Raw genomic sequence first — 26,378 nt, forward strand, 5'->3', positions numbered from 1 at the left:
TTCATATTTACCACCCACTTTCCGCCCACTCAAAGCATATGTCGAAACGTAACGTCTCATAACGTCGTCAAAGCTCTGCCGTTTGCATTCGTGTCCGTCCGAGGTTGTTTTGTTTCAGTGTGCCACTTCCCCTCTTTTGTTTCTACTGTGTTTGACAGCTCACCGACGAGCCGCACGACGAACGACAAATTGTTTTGGTTGCGTGATTACTGCTGGAGCGGTCGAAAGAATTTTCGGAAAAATCTAAAATTTTTATTAAAAATTCACTTCAAATCAATTTAAGTTACGTAAAATGTTATCGCTAGCTGGTAAACTATTGGTTAGAAATTCAATCGGCGGGAGAAACTGCTTAGTTCAGGTAATATCTGGTGGAAATTTTCCTTGTTTCATAACCACAATTTTGTTATCAATTTGTAGGAGTTGGTCACCATAGCAGGGTCTAACCGGAGTTATCACATCGCATGCGAAAATCGTAATAAACTTCTAAGCGGGAAAACACAAAAACTCCACTTCAAATCCATCAATCCAATCACAGCTGCGGTTCTGGTTCGTAACATCAGCACCAACGATGTTGCGAAGAGCGCGCTTGACACAATACCAGAACCACCTCCAATTCCGGCAGCGCCGGAAGTCAGTGACCTAGTGTCCAGTATCGCTTCCAACGGTGAAGCTACGTTTGCTTCGCTTGGACTGGGCGGTTGGACCCCGGTAGGAATCGTTCAGAATTGCATGGAGTTCCTCCACGTTGGCTGTGATCTGCCCTGGTGGGGAGTGATCGCTATTGGAACCATTTGTGTGAGGTTGATCCTGTTTCCCCTGGTGATTGCCAGTCAGCGTAATGCAGCCAAAATGAACAACCACATGCCCCAGATGCAAGTGCTGCAATTGAAAATGACAGAAGCTCGGCAGGCCGGCAACGCCATAGATTCAGCGCGCTATGCTCAGGAGATGGTGGCCTTCATGAAGGAGAAGAATTTAAACCCACTGAAGAATATGTTGGTTCCGTTGGCACAAGCTCCCATATTCATCTCGTTTTTCATGGGACTCCGGCAGATGGCCAACACACCCGTGGAGTCGATGCGTGACGGAGGACTTTTCTGGTTCACGGATTTGACTGTTTGCGACCAGTTCTACGCACTGCCGGTGATTACCAGCATTACCATGTTTTTGACCATCGAACTGGGCACGGACAGCGCGCGAATGTCCGCCCAAAACATGCAGACGGTCCGATACGTGCTGAGGGCGATGCCGCTGTTCATTTTTCCCTTCACAATCAACTTCCCCGGCGCGATTCTCTGCTACTGGGCATGCAGCAATTTCTTCTCGCTGCTGCAAGTAGGCTTCCTGAGAATTCCCAAAGTGCGCGATTACTTCAACATTGACCGATTGGTGACGCATAAGCCGGAAACGTTGCCCATCAAAAAGAAGAAATTCACCGAGGGAATAAAAGATTGTAAGTTTCCATGTTTATACAACCAACATTTTAAAAATCAAATGATTGAATTGGGCTAATTCTACGAGTGGGGGGTGGAGGGGGGGTAAGAATACTCGAATGAGGTAAATGCTCACATTTAGATTGAACTATTTTGATCAAATTTTCAGCAAAGTTTGCAATTGCTGTCAATAGACGATAAAAGAGAGGTATTAAGATCTGACAATTGTAAAAAAAAAACGCAAAATGAGCTTGTCGCGAACTGTTACAACTGCGATTAAAAAAAATGTCTCCCCGAACCTGTTTATTCTTATAATCAGGTTGCGATTCAGTCTGCACGTTCATTTAGAAAAGTTTTGGGAGACTTTTAGTTGCGTCAAACAAATTTATTACTGGTGAAACTTTACTGGAACCTATATAGGTTTAGAAGCCACAGATACCACTTCTTATTACGTGTACCTAAGCATTTTTTCTTGGATTTTTTGTTCACGATATAGTCATCATTCATCAGTTGGTTGACTGCTGTTAAACCGAATATTTTTTTGGTAAAGTTGCAAAACTTGATAAGTATAATTTTGTTTGAAAAGTTTCGATAAAGTAGGGGAACTGTTCCGTTTTCCATCTCACTGAACATATATTCATCTCATCGCAAAACAAAAAAATACTGCGCCAATCTTGCCGCTTCTTTTTGCTAACACGCGTGCTCACTGGTGAAAAAAATCACACTCCTTTTCATTGCTTTGTTTTTGATAGGATGGAAATAGGAGCTATGGGATGAAGTGGTCGGGGTTCAGCCAAACCGCCCCAAGCGGCTTTTTGACTAACTTATGATGTTTTGTTCGTGGAAGGAAAACGGAAATCATTTCATATCAATTCTTTAATACATTTGTTGAAGGATATCCTCAGTTATGAGGAGGAGAGATACCCGATGCGATTTGTAATCAATTGAATTTCATAAACGAAAGCTTGGGCAGATAAATGGGATTTTTTTTGTTGGCGCTTGGTGTGATTTGGCAGAACCCCGGCCAAGTGCAGAACCGTTGCCCTATATGTTTATTAGCATATTGATAATATTAAACAGTATCAGTATTTTAATGTTATTTTAAAAGGTTTCTTCCATAGGGAAGAGCCTCTTATACATCTAATACACACTGAGCTGATCAGATTGGTGTGAACCATTGTCGGTCGAGTTTGCAAGCCCAATGTGTCATCACTTTATTTCCAGAGGATATTAAAAGTTCGTTAGATCGTTAATTTGAAGGAGATTTTCAAGCTCCTTGTTTTCAATATATTGCAAAGAAGCATTACGTTGCACGGTGTAAAAAAAATGGATTATTATCGAAGTTTCATGTACCTCTGATTTTTTTTCACAGAAAGTTAGGCAAGATCATTAGAAATGAGGTACGGGGTGTTTCAAAATATTTCATCGGCGATTTTTTGAAAAAAGTGATTTTTATTGTTTTCTTCTCTAATATACCGTACAAAAAGTCAATTGAAAACCCAACAAAGGATCAATCATTGTAATTAATCCTCGAAATTGAAAATGTACTTATTTGTAGACTTTTTTTTAATAGAAAACCTATCTTGAAATACCTAGATCTAAATATTTGAAAAATATCATATTCTGTAATTCAAGCTTTCCGAAACTATGTTTTTATTATTATTTTTTTGCGTTATTTTCATTTTTTTTTGTTATTATCATCTTTTTCCAGCCCAAATATGGTTCTCTATTGAATGTTGTATTCACATTTCTTTCTTTCGACATTCGCGTTATGAGACCAGCCCATTGTCAGTCTGCCATATTTTACTATGTGTGCTATCTTTCGCGCCACGAGTAGCAATGTTGCCTGTTGATGAGTTACGCAATTAGCTCCAGAAAACCACGGTATAGATTAAATTCGATTACTAATTATTGAAGCGATTAATCAACATGCGGTTTTCGTTGGATGAAAGCTGTTGAGTATCAATTTTAGCTATGTAGGTTTTCTTTTAACATGCGCTTAATGGGGAAACGTCATAACCAGTATAATGAAAAAATAAATTTCCCCATACTAATTTGCATGCAAACTTGAAACGGCTTGTGCTAAATCAGTTTTAATCCAAATGAGCTCAAATTTTCAGAGGACACTCAGAACATGGTAAAGAATCAGATGAGCACTGTGGAGCAAAATAGATTTTTTGAACCACCCTAATGGATATGCCCTTTCTCACCTTCTCAATCTTCAGTGAGACAAAAGTCTCCACCACTACTCTGCGATTGTTTCCTAAGGAGCTTAATTTCATCTGCAAAACCTATAGGAGCATATGCATAAGCTCTGCCAAGATGAAGTACATAATTACATGCAGATACAGAGATAAGCTTAGAGTTGTTTGTGCTAAGAAAGTAAAGGGGATATGTTTGAAGATGTATAAACAAAATTTACCTTTTAAATGCTGACAAAAACTGATAAACACTTACAATGCTGTAAACGCTATCAATGACATTTCCTATGAAGATTACCTGTTTTTAATAGGGTTACCTCTGGCATACATAACCAGTTTTAGGTCTTAGCTAGGTCTCGTACAATACAGATGAAGAAAAAAAACACAGATGGAAACGAAATTCGCTTTTTATAATTCCTCAATTCTTCGGGTGGACAATTACGGACATGAAATGATAAAAGTAGCCTAGGATACTTTTAGATTTTTCTAGCGGAAGATGTTGTGTACAATACTCGGTGAGAGGCCAAAAAAATACATGTGGCTCATACGCATGAATTACAAGCAAAATCCATCATCAAAGGAGAAAACATTCTGAATCTCATAAAATACGGCGTACTTCAGTGGGCAGGTCATCTAGTACAAATGTCAGAAGATAGAAATGCAAACACAATATTCATCAGAGAACAATATAGATGCCAGAGATAAATTATTGTTTCAGCAAAGATTTCAAAACAAAAAATAACAATAAATATACTTTAGGAACACTTGTTCTTTAAAAATGTTTTTCAAAATTTGATTCCCGTGTCAAGATAGGTTATCTATATAGATACGAGAAAGGCAAAAAGGCAACAAATGTGTATATAATCAACTTTGAGGGGTAAATTACAATGATTGATCCTTTGTTGGATTATAAATTGACTTTTTGTACGGTATATTAGAGAAGAAAACAATAAAAATCACTTTTTAAAAAAATCGCCGATGAAATATTTTAAAACACCCCGTACCTCATTTCTAATGACCTTGCCTAACTTTCTGTGAAAAAAAATCAGAGGTACATGAAACTTCGATAATAATCCATTTTTTTACACCGTGCGTTGCTGCTGTAAACGGGGCTACCCCAAATGGCATAATTCCATTTGGCATAATGTCGTTTGGCATAAGTCCGTTTGGCATAATGCCATTTGGCATAACGAGTTGAATAGCCAGGGGACATTTGGCATAAAGACCATTTGGCATAACGACCGTTTGGCATAATAAAGAAAAATAGTCATAATGATTTTAGGGCCATTTGGCATAACGACCATTTGGCATAATGACCATTTGGCATAAAAATTAAAAGAATTATAAAAACTCTAGGAAGAAGCTCAATTCACAGCTGTATTATTAAAAAGGCAATATGCGTATTTTAAGGAGCGATTTACTTTTTCTCCTAACGGGTGGCATTAAAAAAATGGCTCGGGATAAAAATACAAAGAAGTACAGTTTAATCTGATATATGTTATATAAAAAGTTGTCCTTAGTCTTCAAATTTAGACTAATGAATATTGGCATATGTTCCGTGGTTCGCCGTGCTGCTTCTAATCCTGCTTATGAGTTGCTTCGTGGCTTTGTATACAATAGAGCTGAGTAGACCAAATAATGCTTTGGCAGTTTTCACAACATTTTCACGTTTAAAATGTTCGACCGTGTACTTTTCCCATGATCTTTGTTCGCTTGAAAAATTTACAATGCACGCCGCAGTATTTTTGTTTCTACGACATGTTGTGAGCAGTGTTGGAATGAAAGTGTGTGTGTGACAATTCTTAAAGTCATATTTCTTTTGCCTTATTTCGGGTAAATGCGTTCCGTGTAAAAAAAGTTTTCAGTTCAAAATTTGAAAATTCGTGGAGCAACTTTGCAAACCATTTGTATAGGATTTTTTTTACACGGCCGTGTAAAAAAAATCCGTGTAAAAACAGAATCGGGTGTACTTTGAAAGAAGGAGTCATCTACTCTTTTGCTTCATCCCGGGCAAATGCGTACTTTTAAAGAAGGAGTCATCTTCTTTTTTGCTTCATCCCGGGCAAATGCATACTTTTAAAGAAGGAGTCATCTACTCTTTTGCATTATTCCGGGCAAATGCGTACTTTTAAAGAAGGAGTCATCTACCATTTTTGCTTCATCCCGGGCAAATGCGTACTTTTAAAGAAGGAGTCATTTTCTTTTTTGCTTCATCCCGGGCAAATGCATACTTTTAAAGAAGGAGTTATCTTCTTTTTTGCTTTATCCCGGGCAAATGCATACTCGCAATCGTAAACAATGCCTTTTCCTGCAAATTTCTCAACAACTAGGACCGCTCCCAGCTAACAATCACTTGGAACTGGTGGCGCTCCGCGCCTTCTATCAAACAGAAGTGTAAAATATCGCCAAAAGTCTTCAACCTTCCTGAAATCAGCAGAAGAAGTCAATGTTTACGTTTGCGACTTTCGCCCTTATGAAACAACAATGTCGATATATTCCTACGATTAACCTTTTTTGTGCCAAATGGTAGTTTTGCTAAACGGCCCGTTGTATTTAATTCATTTTTCGAGGATTATGCCAAATGGTCATTATGCCAAACGGTCGTTATGCCAAATGGCCTCGAGGTACCCAACAAATTATGCCAAATGGTCGTTATGCCAAATGGTCTTTATGCCAAATGGCCTTTAGACATTTAAATCGTTATGCCAAATGGCATTATGCCAAACGGCCTTATGCCAAACGGCATTATGCCAAATGGCATTATGCCATATGGGCTTCCCCCCTGTAAACTTACTTACTTGTTGGGCTACAGCTCTTCGTTGAACCTACGCTGAATGGAGTACCCTTCTCCACTGGACTCGATCCTGAGCCAATCGCTTCCAGTCGCCCTGAACATTGACCGCACTCAGGTCCTCTTCAACTGCAAAAAGCCATCGTGTACGCGGTGTTCCACGAAGCCTGCGTCCTCTTCCGTCCTCTTAACTCTGCTTGATGTTCTTCCGGCATACGAACAACGTGTCCAGCCCACCGTAGTCTGCCGTGTTGTATATAATAAAATAGGCAGAGCTATGCGTTAACACGTCTTTATTGAACGGAAGATTAGGTAGAATTAATAGAAATGAAAATTTTATTAATCATGACATATTGCGTTTCTAACAATTAAGATGCTATTAGAAACATGATCGGTTGCCAACTCAACACCTCCGCTCAACCGAATAGTCCCAGCTTGTTCCGTAGATATTTGAACGGTCCTAAGTTAGCTAGGCCCTGTGTGAAAAGATCAGCGACTTGCTCGGATGTTGGCTTGTAGAGTGTTTTGAAGAAACCTTCATGAATGTTCTCTCGAACAAAGTTGTATCGAATGTCGATATCACAGATAAACAGACGTCTCACTTAGAACAAAATGCAATCAAAATCATCGTCATGAAAACATTATCGCCCAATGCTAAATACCCTGTGTGTGGTCAAGCGGCAACCAGATGGCGTTAGTGAGCAAACGTCAAACACAAACAAAACCGATAGAAGCGCCATCGGTGGCCGATCGACCACCTACAAAAAATTGAATCCACCGTTAAAAAGCTGAACGATGGAACATGTGTTGAGTGAGACGTCTGTTTCTCTGTGGTCGATATGTTTCATTCGTTTGTGATTCTTTGGTTCTTCAGCAATCCGGATGCAAGCTTGATTGTCCTCGAACAGTGGTATTGGTTGAATGAATGCAACTCCGGCGTCGGCGTATCTTATAAGCGGCTGTACTTCTTTTTCCTGACGATAAACCAAACATAGATTGATGGTTCCTTTCAGGTAGCGTAATATACGTTTCAAGTGACACCAGTGGACATCAGATGGAGCAGATTGAAATTTGCTAAAGAAATTCACAGCAGCACTTATGTCTGGTCGCGATGTAAGTGCCAAATACGTCAAACAACCTATAAGTTCCCTGTACGGCTTGGTAGTTAGTTCTTGATGTTTTCTACTTTCAAATTTCAGATTAGGTTCCAACGGAGTTGCCACTGGTTTGCAGTCAACCATGCCGAACTTTTGAAGCAGATCAGTAATATATTTAGGTTGGCTTATTTTCATGGATCTCACCCATATCGGACATCTCGAACTGCTTTGAACGTTTCCGCTTGAATCTATGCACAAGGTCTATTGCGTCTGAGACAAGGATGGTATCATCGACATACAGTACGGTCCTCAAGTAGTACAAACAGGTGTCCACTCCGGAGCGCTTGAAACCGAGCTTTGTTACAAAGGTATGGAATCGATCATTCCAGCTCCTCGGGGCTTGCTTTAGGCCATACAGTGCTTTCTTGAGACGACAAACGAGGCTTGGATTCTTGCAATCGAGACCTTCCGGCTGCCGCATAAATATTTCTTCCTTCAGGTTTCCGTTGAGGAAAGTAGTTCGAACGTCCATCTGGTACCCCTTCTCGTTCGCCTGCGCCAAAAGTGTCCTCACAGTGGTGATTTTAGCTACAGGTGCGTACGTCTCATTAAAATCGAACCCTTTCCGTTGCAAATAGCCTGTTGCAACCAACCTCGCTTTGAAGCGATCAACATTTCCAGCTTCACCTTGAAAATCCATTTGCATTCAACAAGGTGTTTTCCCGCAGGCTTCAGAACGAGTTCCCACATGTCGTTCTTCCGTTCTTCACTCTATAGCTGTTTTCCAATGATCCCAGTCGCTTCTTCAGTTCTTCAATGATTGTTGGTAAGTCCTCAACGAACGCCTCCGCATTCAATGCGTAAGCCATTATTAAGCATCGCCATCAGTTGGTGAATTTTGAGAAGAACCTACGAAACATTCACTGCCAGTATTTGTTTCAAAACTTTTAATAAAATCAAAAAACTTACCAGGAATTTTGCGCTCCCGTTCGCTTTGCCTTGTGGATGCTACTGCAGGGCAGTTTCCACTATCTGATTGCGAAGGGAGCGCGCCGGTTGCTTCCTCATACTCTTCATCGTCGGCAGATTCGTTTTCCCTGACCGATTCGATCTCGGGTAAAGCTGGATCCAGAGGAACAGCACTGACTTCATCCACAATAGATTCGCCATCGTCGTTTTCCGATTCGTAGAACACACGTTCTGGTTCATGTCTCTTCATCACTTTCTTCCTTTCGTCGAAGATGATATCACGGGATGTGAAAACTGTTTGCTTCTTCGCATCCCAAATTCTGTATCCGTTAGTTTTGTATCCTACCATTAAATTCTTTTCGCTACTTGGATCCAATTTTCCATGCTTCTGCTTCGGCACCCAGGTGAAGACAGTTGAACCGAAAACACGCATCCTATCTACGTGCGGCTTTCTTTTGTACCACATTTCATATGGTGTCTTTCTTTCTTTTAGAGCAGCAGCTGTTGGACTTCGATTCATAATATAGGCAGCAGTGAGGACAGCTTCACCCCACATACCCTTCGGCAAACTAGAATCTTGCAGCATGGATCGAGACCTGTCTAACAGAGTGAGATTTAGGCGCTCCGCCACACCATTCTGCTGCGGACTATACGGAACGGTTGTCTCCATACAAATACCTTCCGTGCGGCAAAACTTCTTGGACGATTTTCCAGTATACTCCCCGCCATTGTCACATCGGAGTCTCGACACCCGTGTGCCTAAGAAAGACGTTACCTGTGCACAAAACTGCTCAAATTTTTCCTGCACCTCATCCTTCGATTCGAGCAAATAGACCATCGTAAAATGGCTATAGTCGTCCATGAATGACACATAATAGCGCTTACCATTCCACGTTACAGGAATGAACGGCCCACACACGTCAGCGTGGATGAGGTCCAACGGTCTAGATGAACGTCTATCTACTGCGTTGTTGAACGGCTGTCTCGTTTGCCTGCCTGTCAAGCAAATTTCACACAAACACTGATCAGGCCAATCTTGAATTTTGGATTCCGTCTTGATCATCTGATGCTTCCATAGGTTCCTCAGGTTTGTTTCCGCCAGGTGGCTATACCGTCGATGCCGTCAAAGCTTTCATTCTTCGTTGTCATTGCCCTTGCTGAATTCTTGTTGTCACGGTAACAAATATCCAAAGCATATAGTTGGCCTGATCTGTGCCCCACGCACACTACTTGCTTATCCTTCTCGATGGTCACTTTTCCTCCAGCAATCGTTACTCGCATCCCGTTGTCTTCCAGCCGACGGACGGAAAACAGATTGCACTGCAACTCAGGCGCGTACAGAACATCTTTAATTACCGATGGTCGCCCCTTGCCATCGACCACCATATTCACACGGATAGTGTCGATGATTTGTCCGCACTTGGCCACTGAAATCAACACTTTCCGAACCAGCGGATGCAGTTCATCGAACAGACTCTTGTCTTTTACCATGTGATCTGTCGCGCCCGAATCTAGAAACCACTCGATTCGCTTGCTTGATATTGTAGTAGGCGCCAAGAATACACCGTTGCCCGTGGTAGTAACGAACGAAATTTCACTTTCGCATGTGGCATGTGCCTTAGCTTTAAACTTGCGGTTAACCTTTGCATTCAATTTTGAATTCCTTTCGCGGTTCTTATCTGTCGGTCGGTAATCGGGACACTCTATGCGCTTATGACCGAATCTTCCACACTCGTAGCATTTAAAACCGCCGTTCTTTCCAGGAAACGCCGACTCACCAGTGTTAACTTCTGAGTGATTCATTTGGTTCGCTCTTTTGGCTGATTCGTCTAACAACCGCTTTTAACGTATTCTAGTGTTAGCTGGTCCGGTTGGATGGTTTCCAAAGCCGTAATTAAAGCATCGTACGTTTTCGGCAGGGACAACAATAACGACAAACGACATCTTCCTCCTCGATTTTGACATCGGCTGCTTTCATTTCTCGTAGCACTTTCTCGAACTTCAGCAGGTACACTTTGACCGCATCGTAGCTCTTGAAACTGCTTCTTCAAGAACAGCTTCCCGGCGATTCCGACACGTTCAAACAAGTTCTTTAGAGCGTCCCATGCTTCTTTAGCTGTCTTTTTGTCTTTCACATAGTCCAACTGATCCTCTGCTATACGATGAATTAGTAAGTTTTTGCACTTCCGGTCTCTAGCCTTGCGCTCGTCGAGTTTTTGCCGCCTTGACAGCCGCAAGCCGACAACCGAAGAAACACTTCTGGGAGCTCCTTCGCGTAATCCTCGTCCTCAATGGCATTCTCCAGACAGTCCAGCAGATTCTTGTCCTCCATCAAAACTTCTATCCGAAATTGCTTCCATCGAACAGCCACAGCTTTTCTTCTCCCATTCTATCGTGTATTACTTAATTTTTAAAAAATACTGGGCCCATAACCTAATAAAATAGGCAGAGCTATGCGTTAACACGTCTTTATTTAACGGAAGATTAGGTAGAATTAACAGAAATGAAAATTTTTATTAATCATGGCATATAGCGTTTCTAACAATTAAGTTGCTATTAGAGACATGATCGGTTGCCAACTCAACACCAACTCGCACCTAACGCTCAAACACTCCGAAAGCTCTCCGATCAGCCTCCTTTAACGTCCATGTTTCATGGCCGTATAAAGCCGTCGGAAGAATCAGAGTAGTATACAGCGCGAATTTTGTCTTCGATTGCAGACTACGGGACTTAAGCTAATTACGAAGTCCGTAATAAGACCTATTTGCAGCTACAATACGCCTTTTCACCTCGCGCGTAACATCATTATCGCACGTCACTAATGTTCCAAGATACTCAAATTCTTCCACCACTTCAAATTTTTCACCATCCAGCACCATTTCGCTACCACCACCACTAATGAACCCACGTTGATTGCCAGCGACCATGTACTTCGTTTTGCTGGTATTGATCGTGAGTCCAATCCTTGATGTCTCTCTCTTAAAAGGCACAAAAGCCTCTTCCACGGAACGGCGATCAATCCAGATAATATCGATATCGTCCGCAAATCCCATGAGCATATGCGATCTTGTGATAATGGTACCGCTTCTTTGCACACCAGCGCTCCGAATCGCCTCCTCGAGCGCTATATTGAACAGTAGATTCGAGAGTGCATCACCCTGCTTCAATCCATCTAAAGTAACAAATGTTGTCGATATTTCATTCGCAACCCTTATGGAACGTACACACGGTCAAGCAGTTTGACCAACATTGACTCCACCTCTCGTTTATTCCAACATCCATCAAGTTTTACCAACAGCGGCACAAACAATCAATTTATTCGACCAACAATGTCACACGAACGACCGAACTGCCGTAATCTGGAAAAGTGACGTATACGCCATTTTCCAAAAATGGTGTTAACGAGTAGTACACATCGAGCTCTTTAACAGAAAAATGGAAAACATGTATGTTGTAATTTGGCGCATACGTCACTTTTCAGATTACGGCAGCGAAGTGCCAACTTGAGCACCAACCATCAAAAAATAATAGGGGGGTTTGTGCAACTTCAATACAAATGTTCAAACATGTTCGGCGAACCTTGACTCCACCCCCGACAAATCAAACCAAAATCAAAACGTTTTAATTTTTTCCAACCGAGCTGCCAACGGTCAAATGGTTGTTCGAACAACTTCACACACGTTCCAACAAAGCAGCAACCGAAGCGTTTTCTTGGGGGCGGAGTCAATGTTCGTCAAACTGCTTGACTGGTGTGTACGTTGCTTAATGCAAGTCAAGCACACCAGTCAAGCAGTTTGACGAACATTGACTCCGCCCCCAAGAAAACGCTTCGGTTGCTGCTTTGTTTGAGCGTGTGTGAAGTTGTTCGAACAACCATTTGACAGTTGGTGGCTCGGCTGGAAAAAAATTAAAACGGTTTGATTTTGGTTTGAGTTCTCGGGGGTGGAGTCAAGGTTCGCCGAACATGTTTGAGCATTTGTAGTGAAGTTGCACAAACCCCCATATATATTTGATGGTTGGTGCTTGAGTTGATGCTTCGGTCGTTCGTGTGTGATATTGTTGGTCGAATAAATTGATTGTTCGTGTCGCTGTTCGTAAAACTTGATGGATGTTTGAATAAACGAGAGGTGGAGTCAATGTTGGTCAAACTGCTTGACCGTGTGTACGTTCCATTACACTTGATTCCAATCCGTCCAACAAAAACGCTTTCTCAGTCGATAGCCAACCAGTGCACACGTTAGACGTATTTCTCTTGCTCCCTCTTATTTGCGAAAAAACTATAGTGGTTGACTTTAGCGTCCTCCCTATTCGTCCAGACGCTAGTGAGGTTCAGCAATTTTTGGAGAAAGGAATTAATATCCAATATACGGATGTTACGAGTATACAGTTACATAATAGTCGTAACTGTGTGCTAATTGAAATGAAGGACAAAGAAACTGCTTTGCGCTACCAAGCTGAGCATAATGGAAAGAGATCAATGCTTTGTGCGGGGAAAGAATTTCGAATCCCGGTGTATATTGATTGTGAGGCTGTGTTCGTCCGCTTGCACGACCTCCCTCCTTCAATGAGCGATACTACCATCAGTGATTGTATGTTAAAATATGGGGAGGTAATCTCCATTAGAAATGAGACGTGGAAGCATTATTTCCCTGGAATATTAAACGGTGTGCGAGTTCTCAGGATGAATCTACTGTGACACATACCTTCGTTCATTTCCATATGCGTAACTAGAGTTCTAGGGGGGCCATGGCCTCAGCAAGGATATATTTTTTTAAAAGTTTATTAGTGTTTTTTTTTAATTCTAGCTCTCAGCAACAGGAGAGGAGACATTTCTCAAAATTTTAATGTTTAATATATTGGAACAATATCCGCTTCTTCCTGTCTCTTGATATGGAGCCTGTGTTACGTTCGATAGGTTTGAGCAATGACGATACGGTACGAAGCGGTCTCCCAAACATCAGTTTAGCGGGATTTTTGCCACTCAAGTCGCTGGATGGAGTCGAACGGTATACGTGCAAAAAGGTGCTGAGTGAGTGCTTCTTCCAATTCTTCTCCTCCCGACCGAATTTTGCCAAGACTTCTCTTCAGGATATCCACGAATCTTTCGGCTAACCCGTTTGATTGTGGCTGGTATGGTGCGATTGAAATTCATGGCTCGAAAAATGAGTACCTACCATTGTATTTTTAATGTACCTTTACAACAACTGTATAAATAAATTTAAAAGAAATACTTAAATTTGGGAGCCCCTTTCTGTCCACTATTTTTATTATTTTAGTCACTATTAGTGACTTTTAATCCCTACAACCGCTACTAGCTCTGAATGGATTATTAGTGCCAATTTTTCTTTTAGATCTGGTGTAGGAGCAACCGCCCACTAATCGTATCATATTTTATTCTAGCTTGGACCAATATGAAAATCACTCGTGAACTGGAGGAACGAGCTCGAATGGACGAAATTTCTTTTCAGAAAGCAGGCAAGGGACCGTTAGTAAAGACCTACAAATATGACCCAACTACACCACGGCCCAGTAACAGCAACACCATCAGTGCAAAGAAACGGTAGACCTGCAAGCCTTTTGAACGAACTACTGTGTAATATTGTATTAAAAATGCCAAGAATAAAATAAAAACAAGTAGTGTATTATTTTCCATAAACCGTCATAGCTTAAAACGAAACACCCCATTCCCCAACGCGGTCCTCACTGCATCGGAACTGCAATGCACTGGTTGATAACTTCAATCAGATGCGAGTTCTCGAGGGCGGCGGCAACCCGTTCCTTATCGGCCAGCTGTTTGTTGACGGCATTCTCCGAAGCGTGCGTTCCCGGGTTGATCTCCACCGAAACTTTGAATCGCGGGGGCAACGCTCGCAGCAACTTGACCCGTATGGAGAGTCCAATCAATGTCGCCATGCTGCAGTGCGGTATCGTCGGGGTGAATAGCACTCTGACGGTGTTCTTTTCGTTGTCCACCTTAATCAGGCTCTGCTCCAGCACATGCAGCTCTTCCAGCGTTAGCGGATGCTCCGGGTCGTTGATGTTGCGAATGATATCTGCGGATTTATGTTTCATATTTGATTAATAATACAGAATTGATTTGATACTCGAATGAGGCAAGAATTAACTTTGCTAAATTTACTAAATTTATTTATTTCATCTTTGGTTTAAACAAACTTTATGTGTAAGTAAGTGTAAAAATCGATTGCTTAGTTGTTGGTTCTATTTTGTTGCATGTTTTGCATGCGCATCAATTGCAAAAAATGCAAAACATTTGCCGAAACTGTTTTTTTAACATATGTACCATTTTGACCAATGTGGGTGGATGGTAACAAGCCTTAGCTGGCAGAAATAGATTTTAGCTTCTGAAAACATAACAGCTAAATAAAACTTAATAAAACCACAGTTATTAACTGCGAGGTTTCTAAGCCAGGTTACCATTTTTGCATTCGTGTATCATGAGGCTAACACGATGATACTTTTATGCCCAGGGAAGTCGAGACAATTTCCAATCCGAAAATTGCCAAGACCGGCACCGGGAATCGAACCCAGCCACCCTCAGCATGGTATTGCTGTGTAGCACGGCTAAGGAGGGCCCCACAAAACTTAATGTTTTTTGAGTCAAATCATAGTTCAATTAAATTGAGTAGTTCAATCAAAGTTAATTGCCTATTTTCCGGGTATTGGACCACCCGACATGGACGTTTAATTTCCTATGTTCTGAAAACTCAGATGTGAATATGTACATTATTGAGTATTTCACCATGTTAAACTGCTTTCAACTATTATCAAGCTCATCATCAAATTAAACTGGTTGAATAGTTCATTTATGTAAATTCTAATCGATTAAAGTCAAGATGTAAAGACTCAATGGAGTAGAACAAAAATTGTCGGAGCCAGTTAGCAGTTTGAATTTTTGGGGTCAAATGGACAATTTTCTAAAACTAACATGAATAACTAATAAAAATTTAGAAGACATCTAGGGTAATTCGCCAAATGTTGAACGGTTAATTTCTTCGCCTATTGTTGAACGCATGTGCATTTCTTATGGGAGTTAAACAATAGGCGACAAAATTAGCCGTTCAACATTTGGCGGTTTCCCCTAACAAACTTTTTCCTGATCATAATAGAATTTGAATTACGGATCAAATCAAACAAAAGGGAAAGATCCCCCAGTGCCGGATACATAAGCAATTTAACGAAAAACTCTAATACTACGCTATTGAAAGGGCAAGTAAGTTGAACAACTCAGTTGAATTCAATTGTCTTGCCAAAAGTTGAACTTTTGCAACACAGTTAGGTGCATTGTTTGTCTAACAAATCATGATTGTTATTTTAAATATGGGTAATATTGACCTAGGATAGGATGTGACAACTCAATTGAGACTGCCTTGTTGTTTTTTGATCGGTTGCTCAGACGAGGTGGGCGCCAGTGCTGCCAAAGTTATTTGGTACAAAATCTTCCAAATATCATATATCAAAATTTGATGTTTTTCTTCCCGTTCCATCCACTATTTATGTAAGAGAAGTGAAAGACTAACAGAGAGAAGTTTTCGCTACTGAAAAAATGACTTTGAGATCGAAAATGACAGAAAGGTGAATGATAATGCTTAAAATCAACAGTTTCAAACCTGTACAACCCTTGAGAATAATTTATATGGCGTTTGCAGTTCAATATAAATTTATTTCTTACCAAAAAAAGTGGAACTCAAACATTTTCGTATTTTGCTTAATACCAACTTTAAAAACCTGCAACACGGCCAAACTAACAACATGCTGCCCTACACGCTTAGATCAATTTACCTATTTATGGGTACTTGTTTTACCCATATATGGGTATTGTATACAACACCTAAATTATGGGTGAAATAAACTGATAATATCGGTAATATTTACTTATATTATTAGTAAGTCGAGTTTACGCAAATTTGGGTGAATGCACTTCACCCATATTTGGATGAAAAACGGAACTTAACCGATTCCGTCAGAATCAAATTGATAATCAAACAAACCTGACGTCGATTTGAAGGAAGAGTAAGATTTTATTTATTTTTACCGGTGCTGCAATAATACCTCCTTTCGCTGTTAGTTTCGGTGCTACAATTTCTTCCCGATCGAGACTTGCTTTCCGATTTTGCTGCTTTTGTTAGTTCAAAAGGTAAGTTATTTACTTTAATGGAATTTTATGATCTTTAATAAGATTTACTATTTTTCAGAACTTTGAGCATGCTGCGGTTAATAGTTATTGCGGTTAAACGATCGAATCACTGCTGGATAAGTATAAAGAGGAGACGGTTAACGGTTAACGTTTATCGACCCGAAGCTGCTGCTGATCATCCAAGGCGTCGCCAGTTCCGGTATCTCGCTATTTTGGTTTTCCGGCCACCAGTACTGCTTACGTTGTCAAACATCCGACAACGAATAGGTTAATGAAAGCTATAACTTGTAAAACGATGAATAGGCAGCAGACCCTTTGTTGCCACCCATAATAAAAACAATAATCCGCTTTATATGTTTGTTTATTATGCGAAATATGATTTTCTTTTCATGCAATGTAATTTTGAATACGAAAACAAAAACGATCACCCATATTTGAGTTAAGTTCACCTATAAAAGAGTACCCATAAATAGGTAAACATTACCAATTTTTCAGAAAGTGGCATGTACTCATATATGGGTAAATGCAATTTCACCCATAAATAGGTATGTGCACTTTTTGGCGATTATAGGTAAACTTCACCTATATTTGGGTGAACTGAACTAAGCGTGTACGGAAAACACGCCGCCACCAATCGAAGTAATCGATTGTCATTTTCAACCAATCAGCAACCGGTACGATTGTGACAGCAAATCGGTACGATTTTTACTGACTACTTGTCACATCCTATCCTAGATATTGACCATCTCTAAAGACACTATAGTGTCTTAAACAATCTCTACATAATCAGAATTTATTCGATTGATTTTAATGTTGCTCATTCAAACCTTCTAAAGCATAGCGAAACATGAAATTTTTTGACATTTTCGTTCAATTTCAAATTTTGTACAAAGTTTTACAAGGATAAGATGTGCGACTACAAAGGATTGAAAATTGTCTCGACTTCTCTGGGCATAAAAGTATCATCGTGTTAGCCTCATGATATACAAATGCAAAAATGGTAACTTGGCTTAGAAACCTTGCAGTTAATAACTGTGGAAGTGCTTAATGAACACTAAGCTGCAAGGCGGCAAAGTTCCAATGGGGGATATAATGCCAATGAAGAAGAGACAATGTTTTACAACATAATCTGATATTCCTTGCAGGTGAAAGACTTTTCAATAGATTTTTCTACTTGGTGGAGACTCGAGAGACCTCAACACTTAGTGTTCTATTAAGAAGTGTCCTATTTTGTGAGGTGTCCGACGCTGGGGGATCTCCCCCTATGTTATTAAGCTTGCTGCTAAAGATTTAGGAACTGGCAAGATGGACCGTGAACGGTCTTAGCCGTCTGTCACTTCTATGACAGACAACACAAACAAACAAAAAAAAAAAAAAAAAGATTTAGGAACTAAACTTACCAAAAATCTCCCGCTCGTCAAACAGATCTACGACATCGTCATTTTCATCATCTTTAGTGAGCCTTCGGTCTTCGCACTTGCGGTACACATGGGGATTTATGTTCTCCAGCTCAGTCATAGCAACACTCTGCAATGGAATAAGTCAATGAGTTCCAAATGTTTCTGACTATTAAATAAAATTACATTTACCAGATTAAATGCCTAGGATAGAATTAAATTCAATATTTGGATTCACAGATAACAAATAAATCCAAACAAAAGCGAATTATTTTTGCGACTTGTTTGTTATTCAATTTTGACGTTTCTAATGACCTTCACTCACATGTTCGCTATTGTTGCAGCGGCACAGTAGGACAGAGCTTTTTACGAGAGTTACGGGAGTTACGAATTCGACTCAACCATCGAAAGCACAGCCCATAAGTTCAGTAAAATTAGTAAAATAGGTAAGGGAGACGCATGGTTGTTCATATTTATACAGTAAAAGCTCAAAAGAGCATCTCTAAATGATCGATCCTTTTTTTTAGCACGGGTAAACGGAAATCTGCAAACGGACACCTGAGGAGGATAACCCAGGTAGTGTGGGGATGGGATCACCCGACCCACTAAACCAAAATCCTTTCTTATAGCAACTGACAAAGCGCTGTAGGTGATGCTAGCGGATAGTGTAAAAAAACAAGCCATTTAGAAGCAATATTTCTGTTGAAGGTTACTGTTAAATGATTAGCAGCGGATGTTGCTGTATGCAGGTCGAGAAAATGTTGCCTAAAAACAATTTCAGCGATTGATGATGCATAAAAGTTAGCCAACAGAACATGCTGATAGATGTTTGAATAACAGTTGAAATAATTCTGAAAGTATAATATTTAAGCTTATGTGCTAAAAGCAGCATTTAGGACTCTTTCTAACGTTTATACAGCATGAAACTGAAAATAGCGCTAGTAAAACAACCTATGGGGTATGCGTCGAAGCACTTCCATAATTTTCTTTTTTATTTACATACTAGCAGACCCGACGAACTTTGTTTCGCCTAAAATTGATGTATTCTCTGATTAGTTCTCGAGTTAAGCAAAAATGTGTGTTCCATTTGTATGGGAGCCCCCCTTTCCAAAAGGGGGAGGGGTCTCAAACCATCTTAAGAACCTTCCCCGACCCCAAAAACCTCTGCATGTAAATTTTCACGCCGATCGGTTCAGTAGTTTCCGAGTGTATAAGGGTCAGACAGACAGAAATTCATTTTTATGTATATAGAAGATACCAAAGTGACGGTGATGACAGAACAGCAGCCATTGAATCAGGAGACCAGGAATTCGAATCTAGATAGCAACAAAATCGATATTTCAAGCAAAATTTTTCATAACGAGGTATGTAACAAAAGTAAACAAAACGGGGTTTTAATACAACGTGACAATCACACGCGGCTTTATATAATACGTATCGATTTTACTGATTTCAGATCTTAAAATTCTTTAATTCAATCTTTTTGCGAATCGACGTATGTAAAAATTTCTATTTTTGAAGTCTCACTGTTACATACGTCGCTTTAACATATGGGAACTAAGAGCGACCTATGTAACAAAAAAGCAAAACAAAAAAAACTGCAGTTGCGTCAATCGTGCACTATGGAAAACCGACCAATGTACACCGACGTACGTGCAGCATACCGGTGTATGTATAATTTTATCGTTTTTCACAGTGAATTTGAATGAACTGAGCTTTGCTGGGAAGCACGCTTATTACGTGTCATGTAATGATGCATGCCAACGGAAAAAAGTATTGAAAAAAGATTTAGTTTCAAAACAGTTTTAGAAAAAGTTTTGCCAACTTTCTGCAAAGGATTTCTCGAATCCTCATAATTGTTACATACGTCGTTATGAAAAATTATGCTTGATTTCAGTTTTCAAAAAAAAAAATAAATAAACTCTGATATTTACTCTCCTCTCAAATAATAATAATCAAATTGGATTCAGTGGCTGTATAAAACTTATTTAACAGATTCAAAAAACTGAATAAGCGTCATTGAAGCGAATTATATTACTGAATGGTTTAGTAAAGATTGAGAAAAAAATGTGTAACATGCTGTAAAGTAGTTGTGCACGAACGTCAAAAACAGCTGAATAGATTCGACAGATTTGCTGGTGAAAGGATTAAATAGAAGTTCTTGATCATATGTATAGGACACATATTCAGCTTGAAGCCGTATAGACGAGTTGAAATAACATTTACATTGGAGACAAGCACCCCGACAACAAACGCCACGCGTGAACCGCAATGACCTCTATATCTACATAACGGAGGTCCCTGCAGCCCATCCGCGACGTTTTTGTTGTTGGGGTGAGCATGGTGTTCACTGCATCACAGTAGTCTCTACTACAGCTGCTGGTTTTGTTCAAAACGCCACCAGCGCTGTAGTTTCGATATAATCTGTTGTGACGCTGTGTTCACCGCATTCCATATAACCTCTTCCCGGCACATCCTATCAACGAAGTTGTCCGGGGTTGTATCCATGCCGCTGACAAGCAGCATGGCATTGCGTTCAACATCGAATCGCGGGCATGCAAACATCACATACTCTTCCGATTTTTACCTCATCTACACATTCCGGGCACTCCGCAGAATCTGCGAACCCGAACCTATGCAGGAACTCTTTAAAGCAGCCATGTTCAGACAACACCTGTGATAGGAGGAAGTTGACCTGACCATCCTTGTCTGTTTATCCAACGACATTTGACTGCATTGTCCCATGCTCTTTGCCATTTGAGCAATGAAGCTGCTCTCTTCACACGTCGCACTAGCACCGAGTCCCTGTCGTTGTAGCGCTGAAGATCTTTCTACAGAAGTATGTCTATCGGCATCATCCCAGCATGGGCCATGCTGGTACGCCGTATCGGATAATAGACAATGCTACACCCGCTATAAGCCTACGCACCTGACTTTGCACCGCCGATCCGTTGGACATCATTCGTGCTAAATATTTTATTGCCAATTAGGCCTTTGGCATACATAACCGACGTGGCTCGTAAAATTGAGCTTATCGTAGATCATCACGCCCAGATGCTTTAATGACCTCATGGAGTTAACTGTGCAGGTCCCTACGTTTTTCCTCGCTTGCTGCAACCCATGGTGGTTATTAGGGTGGCTCAAAAAACACTTTTTCAAATTTTTTGATGGGTTGCCCTTTTATTCGGTTCTAATTAATGCCCTGATGCTCTGGACAAAATTTCAGCCAAATCGGTCAACGTTTAGGCGGTGCTAAACTCGTGGGAAGATTATATGGAAAAATGTATGCAGAAACATCCAAAAACAGTGATTTGCAGTTAGACGGCACAATTTACGATCAAGAACCATGATACTCATCCAGTTCTTGTAGAATTAAATACAGAATGTTATGCAGAAAACCGCGAGAAGATTAGAGTTTGTTAGGCAAAGATATTAGCATTTTACTGGAGTGTTGTAGGGGTGAATTTATTTCTTTTCAAAGGTAAAAGAAACGAAATTTGCTCAAACCCCACTTCAGAGAAATGCTAATAACTTAGCCGGGCAAACTCTAATCTTCTCGCGATTTTCTGCATAACATTCTGTGTTAAATTCTTCAAGATCTGAATGAGTATCATAGTTCTTCATCGTAAGTTGTGCCGTCCAACTGCAATTCACTGGTTTTGGATGTTTCTGTATACACTTTTGCATATAAACTTCCAACGAGTTTAGCACCGCCCAAACGTTGACCGATTTGGCTGAAATTTTGTCCAGAGCATCAGGGCATCAAATAGAACTGAATAAGAAGGCGGCCCATCAAAAAAATTGAAAAAAGTTTTTCCCATACTAATTTGAGCCACCCTAGTGGTTATGCACCACAACAATCTCAGTCTTGTGATGTGCTAACGCCAACCTCCTTGAGTTGAGTTCAACTTCGTCGAGAGTGTCGCCGGTGACCTCTAGCATTACATGTGATAACATCATCCGCAAAGCCTTCTATTTTCACACCAGCCGGGAGATTTAAGCGTAATACTCCGTCATACATGATATTCCACAGAACCGGTCCGAGGTCTGTGGAACACCTGCTGACACTTCGATCGACTGTTGACCAGCGTTGGTGTCGACTAACAATATCCTGTTCTGAAAATAGCTTTTCAGAATCCTGCCCAGCTAGCGTTATTAAATGCATTTTTTACATCTAGTGTAATCAATGAACAGTACCTAATACCTCTCCTATTCAAACCACGCGCTATCTTAGCCGTTTCCGTTACCGACCGAATTGCTTCGATGGTAGAACGGCCTTTACGGAAGATAAGCCACCAGCACACTCCGTATAGTCCATCAATCTATTCAGGATCACCCTCTCTAACAACTTACGAGTTGTGTCGAGTAGGCAAATTGATCTGCATGCCGAAGCCTCTCCTGGGGATTTCCCAGGCTCAGGCAATAGCACCAACTTCTGCCGTTTCCAACGATCTGGGATGTTTCCTTCGTCCAGGCAACGTTGGAGGCAGCTCCTGAACATATCTGGAGCGGCAAGAATCGCGTGCTTAAGGACCAGGTTAGGAATACAATCCGGCCCTAGTGCCTTGTTTAGCTTAAGTTTTCTTGCAACGACGATAAGCTCATCGTTAGTCACTAGCGGTACCACGTTTACTGACTCGTACGATGTGGCGGGCCAGTCCGGGAACAAACCTTCAACGATCCTGGCTAACATCGCCGGGGATTTCTCAGGATGTGTGCTGTTGGTCCTAGCCATCACTATCCTGTATGCATCCCCCCATGGAGTATTATTGGCCATCTTACATAGCTCTTCGAAGCAGGCTCTCTTACAACATTTGATTTCGTAGTTCAGAGCTCTGCTCGCTGTTTGGAACACCCGGCGTCTTTCTAGCCTGTCCGCTTCGGTTCTAGCACGTCGCAACCATCTTTTAGCTCTAAGACAGGTTCTGCGAAGATCGGCTATCGTGCTCGTCCACCAGTGCACCGGTTTGCGATTGCCGGTTGGCATAGTCCTCCTGGGCATTGACACGTCACATACTCGTGTTAGGACATCGGATAACTCATCACCACTAAGGATCAGAGTCCGATTTTCCCACAGTAGTGATTCTTCCAGCAGTTCTGGGTCGAACTGCGAGGTACGCCATCCTAGATCAACTTCACTGACCCACCTTGTGGTTCTGTTGGTGGTATAGCTGACCATAAATGATGGTCATGGCTAATGGTCACTAGCAGTATACCCTTCGTGAACCCTCCATTCAGGCTCCACCGTCCATCCCGCGCTGCAGACGGCCACATCGAAGCATGACTCGCCATTCGGTCCTCTGAACGTTGACGCTTGGCCCTCGTTCATCAGGACCACGTTCAGTACCGCTAGCGACTCTAGCAGGATATGACATCTAGCGTTAGTGAACCAAGAGGCCCAATCCACTGCCCCCGCGTTGAAGTCACCTGCTACAACTAATGGTTTAAGACCAGTTAGGCTCGCTACAATATTATCTAACACCCTAGTATACTGCTTCTATGCTCCATCTTGGAGGACACAAGCAGCTCCAAAAGCTTTGCCTTATGCAGTACCTTCTTGACGTCAGCCACAGGTACCTGAAATGAGCCAACCTGCGTTCCAGCATAACCTTTCCGCAACCGAATCGCGGTATCCTGGATATCAACTCAGTGCAGCTACCAGCTTACCGGCTTCGGTAATTTCGTCCAGGCCTCGGCTGGATCGATCCTGCTGTCAACAGATTAAACGGTGGTGGTAATGCGGCTCCCAACAATTGTTTTAAAAGGAATTACGCCAATTGCAATTCCGTAAAACAAATGCGTGGAAAAAAGAAGCGAGCCCGAACAGGCTAGTCCCAATGTCCCATTAATACCTAAGCTTTGCGCACCATTTCCTAATTTTTGCATTGATCTAAATCATTTCACGGTAATTCCTAGGATGAGAAACAACTCAGCAAAATTTCAACAAGTTTGAATTGATTAAATTTACTAGTTTACGCAACTAGTTTCAAAAAGAAGATTTTTTAACGCGAATTATACGTTTATCAAACGATGCTTGTCGAGTCTGATTTACTTCATATTTAAAAAAGCATGTTGCTGTGGAATACATTCAGATTTCATATTATTGTGCCACATTGCATAGAATTTTGAAGTCATGCTCATCAAACTATTTGAATTATTACGCAGAGAATACACTATTCAACACTCAACCTCCTTAGCCTATCGGTAAGACGCGCGGCTACAAAGCAAGACCATGCTGAGGGTGGCTGGGTTCGATTACCGGTGCCGGTCTAGGCAATTTTCGGTTTGGAAATTGTCTCGACTTTTGGTATTGCAGCAATATTTTTTTACCCTGTGAATATAATAATATAGCATGTGTGTTTGGATGCCAAACAATACTAAAACAGTTGAGTTACTCATCCCCTCGGTTTGCTTTGTACAAAAACAATACGTGTGAGTGAGTTGGTTTAAAGAAAAAAGGGTTTCGAGAGTTCGGCTATGTGCCTAAAGTTGGGGATTTGGCCTCACCAGAACCCGCTGAGCTGCGGAGGACGACGAAGATCTTTCGTAGCTTAGTAGGGAAATCACATGTCTAGCGTACTAGATTGTGGAATCAAACAAAATATATTTTAGTTACTAGATAAAGATTGTCGCTGTCGTCGCTGTCCGGAACATCTTTTGCTGGCGAGGATAGGGGAGCTAAATGTCAAAGAAGGAAAATCCATTCGATTTGACAGCTTGATACCCAACATGTTCCGGACAGCAGAACAAAGGGAACCGAAGCGACAATCTTTATCCAAGGATGTTAACGATCATTCAGTAATATGCGTTCGATCATTTAGTTGTTTGTCAATAACACATTCCAGAAGCTGAAGGTTTATCTACAACTTTGCCTAATGGTTCGTTATTAGAATTAAACAAATAACGGAGTTAGAGCGCTAGTTGCAGTAACTCAAACTAAATGATTGGAATTTTGTTATCATTTAGTCTAAGCTATAACTCCGTTACTAATTGAATTCAAACAACGAACCATTAGGCAGAGTTGTAGAAAAACCTTCGCATTAGAAGAAATTCAGCTTCTAGAATGTGTTATTGACAAACTACTAAATGATCGAACGCAAATTACTGAATGATCGTTAACATCCTTGTCTTTATCTAGTAACTAAAATATCTTTTGATCAAACCCCACCGAACGAAGTTGTGCAATTGTACAAATCGAGTTTTCAAGCATAGTAATCAATTTTCAACCAGGCTGATCAATAACCGGAAAGTATTTAATTACCTTTGACTAAACTGATATATGGATTTCCCCCAGAAGTAATGCTGGGAGGCAGTTCCTGGGGAAATGATGGGTGGAGCCCAAAGGAGTTTAGTCGGTATTACCTTCACTGGTCGAGTCCGACACTCCAGTACACTTACGTGTAGTAGCTTGGCAACTACTAAGCACGTGTGCTGGGTCGTGCGCATAAATGCATTCTCCCTTGAAAAAAAAAATGTGTGGAAGAGCTTGCACAAAACGTTCAGTCCCAAGAAGTTGATAAACCAAATGCACCATGCGTCTCCATATGATCGTGTGCTTTATGTACGATGATGATGATATGATGAACTTTTCAATTATACCAATCAATTCCTTTTAATTGGTCAGATAGATCAATAAATTCTAAATCAAATATAATTTTTGAATTATTTAAAGTCATGCTCATCGCTAGCTGAACTAATCGTTTTTACTGGCAAACCTCCAAGGTTGTGATATGCACCGAGGACTGTTTATAGAATTACAAGAATGGTCTTCCGTTGATACTTCTAAAAAACATGGTTCGATACCAGCAACAAGCATGTGAAAGCAATGTCACGATAAGTATTATTATGAACCTTCTAGAAATTCTATAGTCGAGGCCCACTTATAAATGGTATATAAAAACTTGGAAGTCTCACCATCTTCATCGCCGGCGCCAGAACCATTTCATCTTTTCGGTCGAATGGGCGCGAAATTCCCACTCCGTGTCTTTTCGTGCTCTGCTGCTCAATCGCTGTGTCGCGTTTCCAGTTGTGAAGGCTAGAACTAGGATGCACATTGAAAATAAACTAAATTCAATCAATCCTAAATTGAACGTTGGTCCTCCTACCTTCATCGCTGCATCTAAGCAATAAACGAAAGGATAATCGAAACTCTGAAGTAGGAGTGTGCAATCGAACTTTGAATGTTTTAGGCGGTTTGTTTTCGTCAGCCGAGCACGCCAAGGACGTCGGATGTCGGTCGGTCTGCCGGCACCTATTGCAGCTTGATGGTTCCGGCGTTTGATCTCAGGGCTAGTCGCGAGTTGTTTTGTTAAATGGGGTGTCACACAAACGAGGC

General features: G+C 41.0%; 3 protein-coding genes across 5 annotated transcripts in view; 2 read left to right on the forward strand and 1 right to left on the reverse strand.

Moving 5' to 3' along the window:
* The window catches only part of LOC134214641 (uncharacterized), a 205,824-nt gene that overhangs the window by 34,370 nt on the left and 145,076 nt on the right, over positions 1–26,378 (forward strand). The gene's annotated exons all lie outside the window — the stretch shown is intronic.
* On the forward strand, positions 146–14,128 carry LOC134209569 (mitochondrial inner membrane protein OXA1L-like). Its single transcript, XM_062685565.1, has 3 exons — positions 146–358; positions 418–1,453; positions 13,892–14,128. Exons 1-3 carry the CDS (start codon positions 293–295, stop codon positions 14,053–14,055), a joined length of 1,266 nt encoding a protein of 421 aa, XP_062541549.1. The 5' UTR covers positions 146–292; the 3' UTR covers positions 14,056–14,128.
* On the reverse strand, positions 14,112–26,067 carry LOC134209571 (MIP18 family protein galla-2-like). 3 transcript variants are annotated; one of them, XM_062685567.1, is made up of 3 exons: positions 25,958–26,067; positions 18,047–18,173; positions 14,112–14,544 (listed from the first exon to the last, which is right to left on the reverse strand). In XM_062685567.1, exons 1-3 carry the CDS (start codon positions 25,982–25,984, stop codon positions 14,192–14,194), a joined length of 507 nt encoding a protein of 168 aa, XP_062541551.1. In that variant the 5' UTR covers positions 25,985–26,067; the 3' UTR covers positions 14,112–14,191. The 3 variants fall into 3 exon arrangements, with proteins under 3 accessions (XP_062541551.1, XP_062541552.1, XP_062541553.1); XM_062685568.1 differs by lacking the exon at positions 25,958–26,067 and adding an exon at positions 18,236–18,393; XM_062685569.1 differs by lacking the exon at positions 25,958–26,067 and adding an exon at positions 18,230–18,344.

Source organism: Armigeres subalbatus, chromosome 2 (genome assembly GCF_024139115.2).
Source record: "Armigeres subalbatus isolate Guangzhou_Male chromosome 2, GZ_Asu_2, whole genome shotgun sequence".
NCBI lineage: Eukaryota > Metazoa > Arthropoda > Insecta > Diptera > Culicidae > Armigeres > Armigeres subalbatus.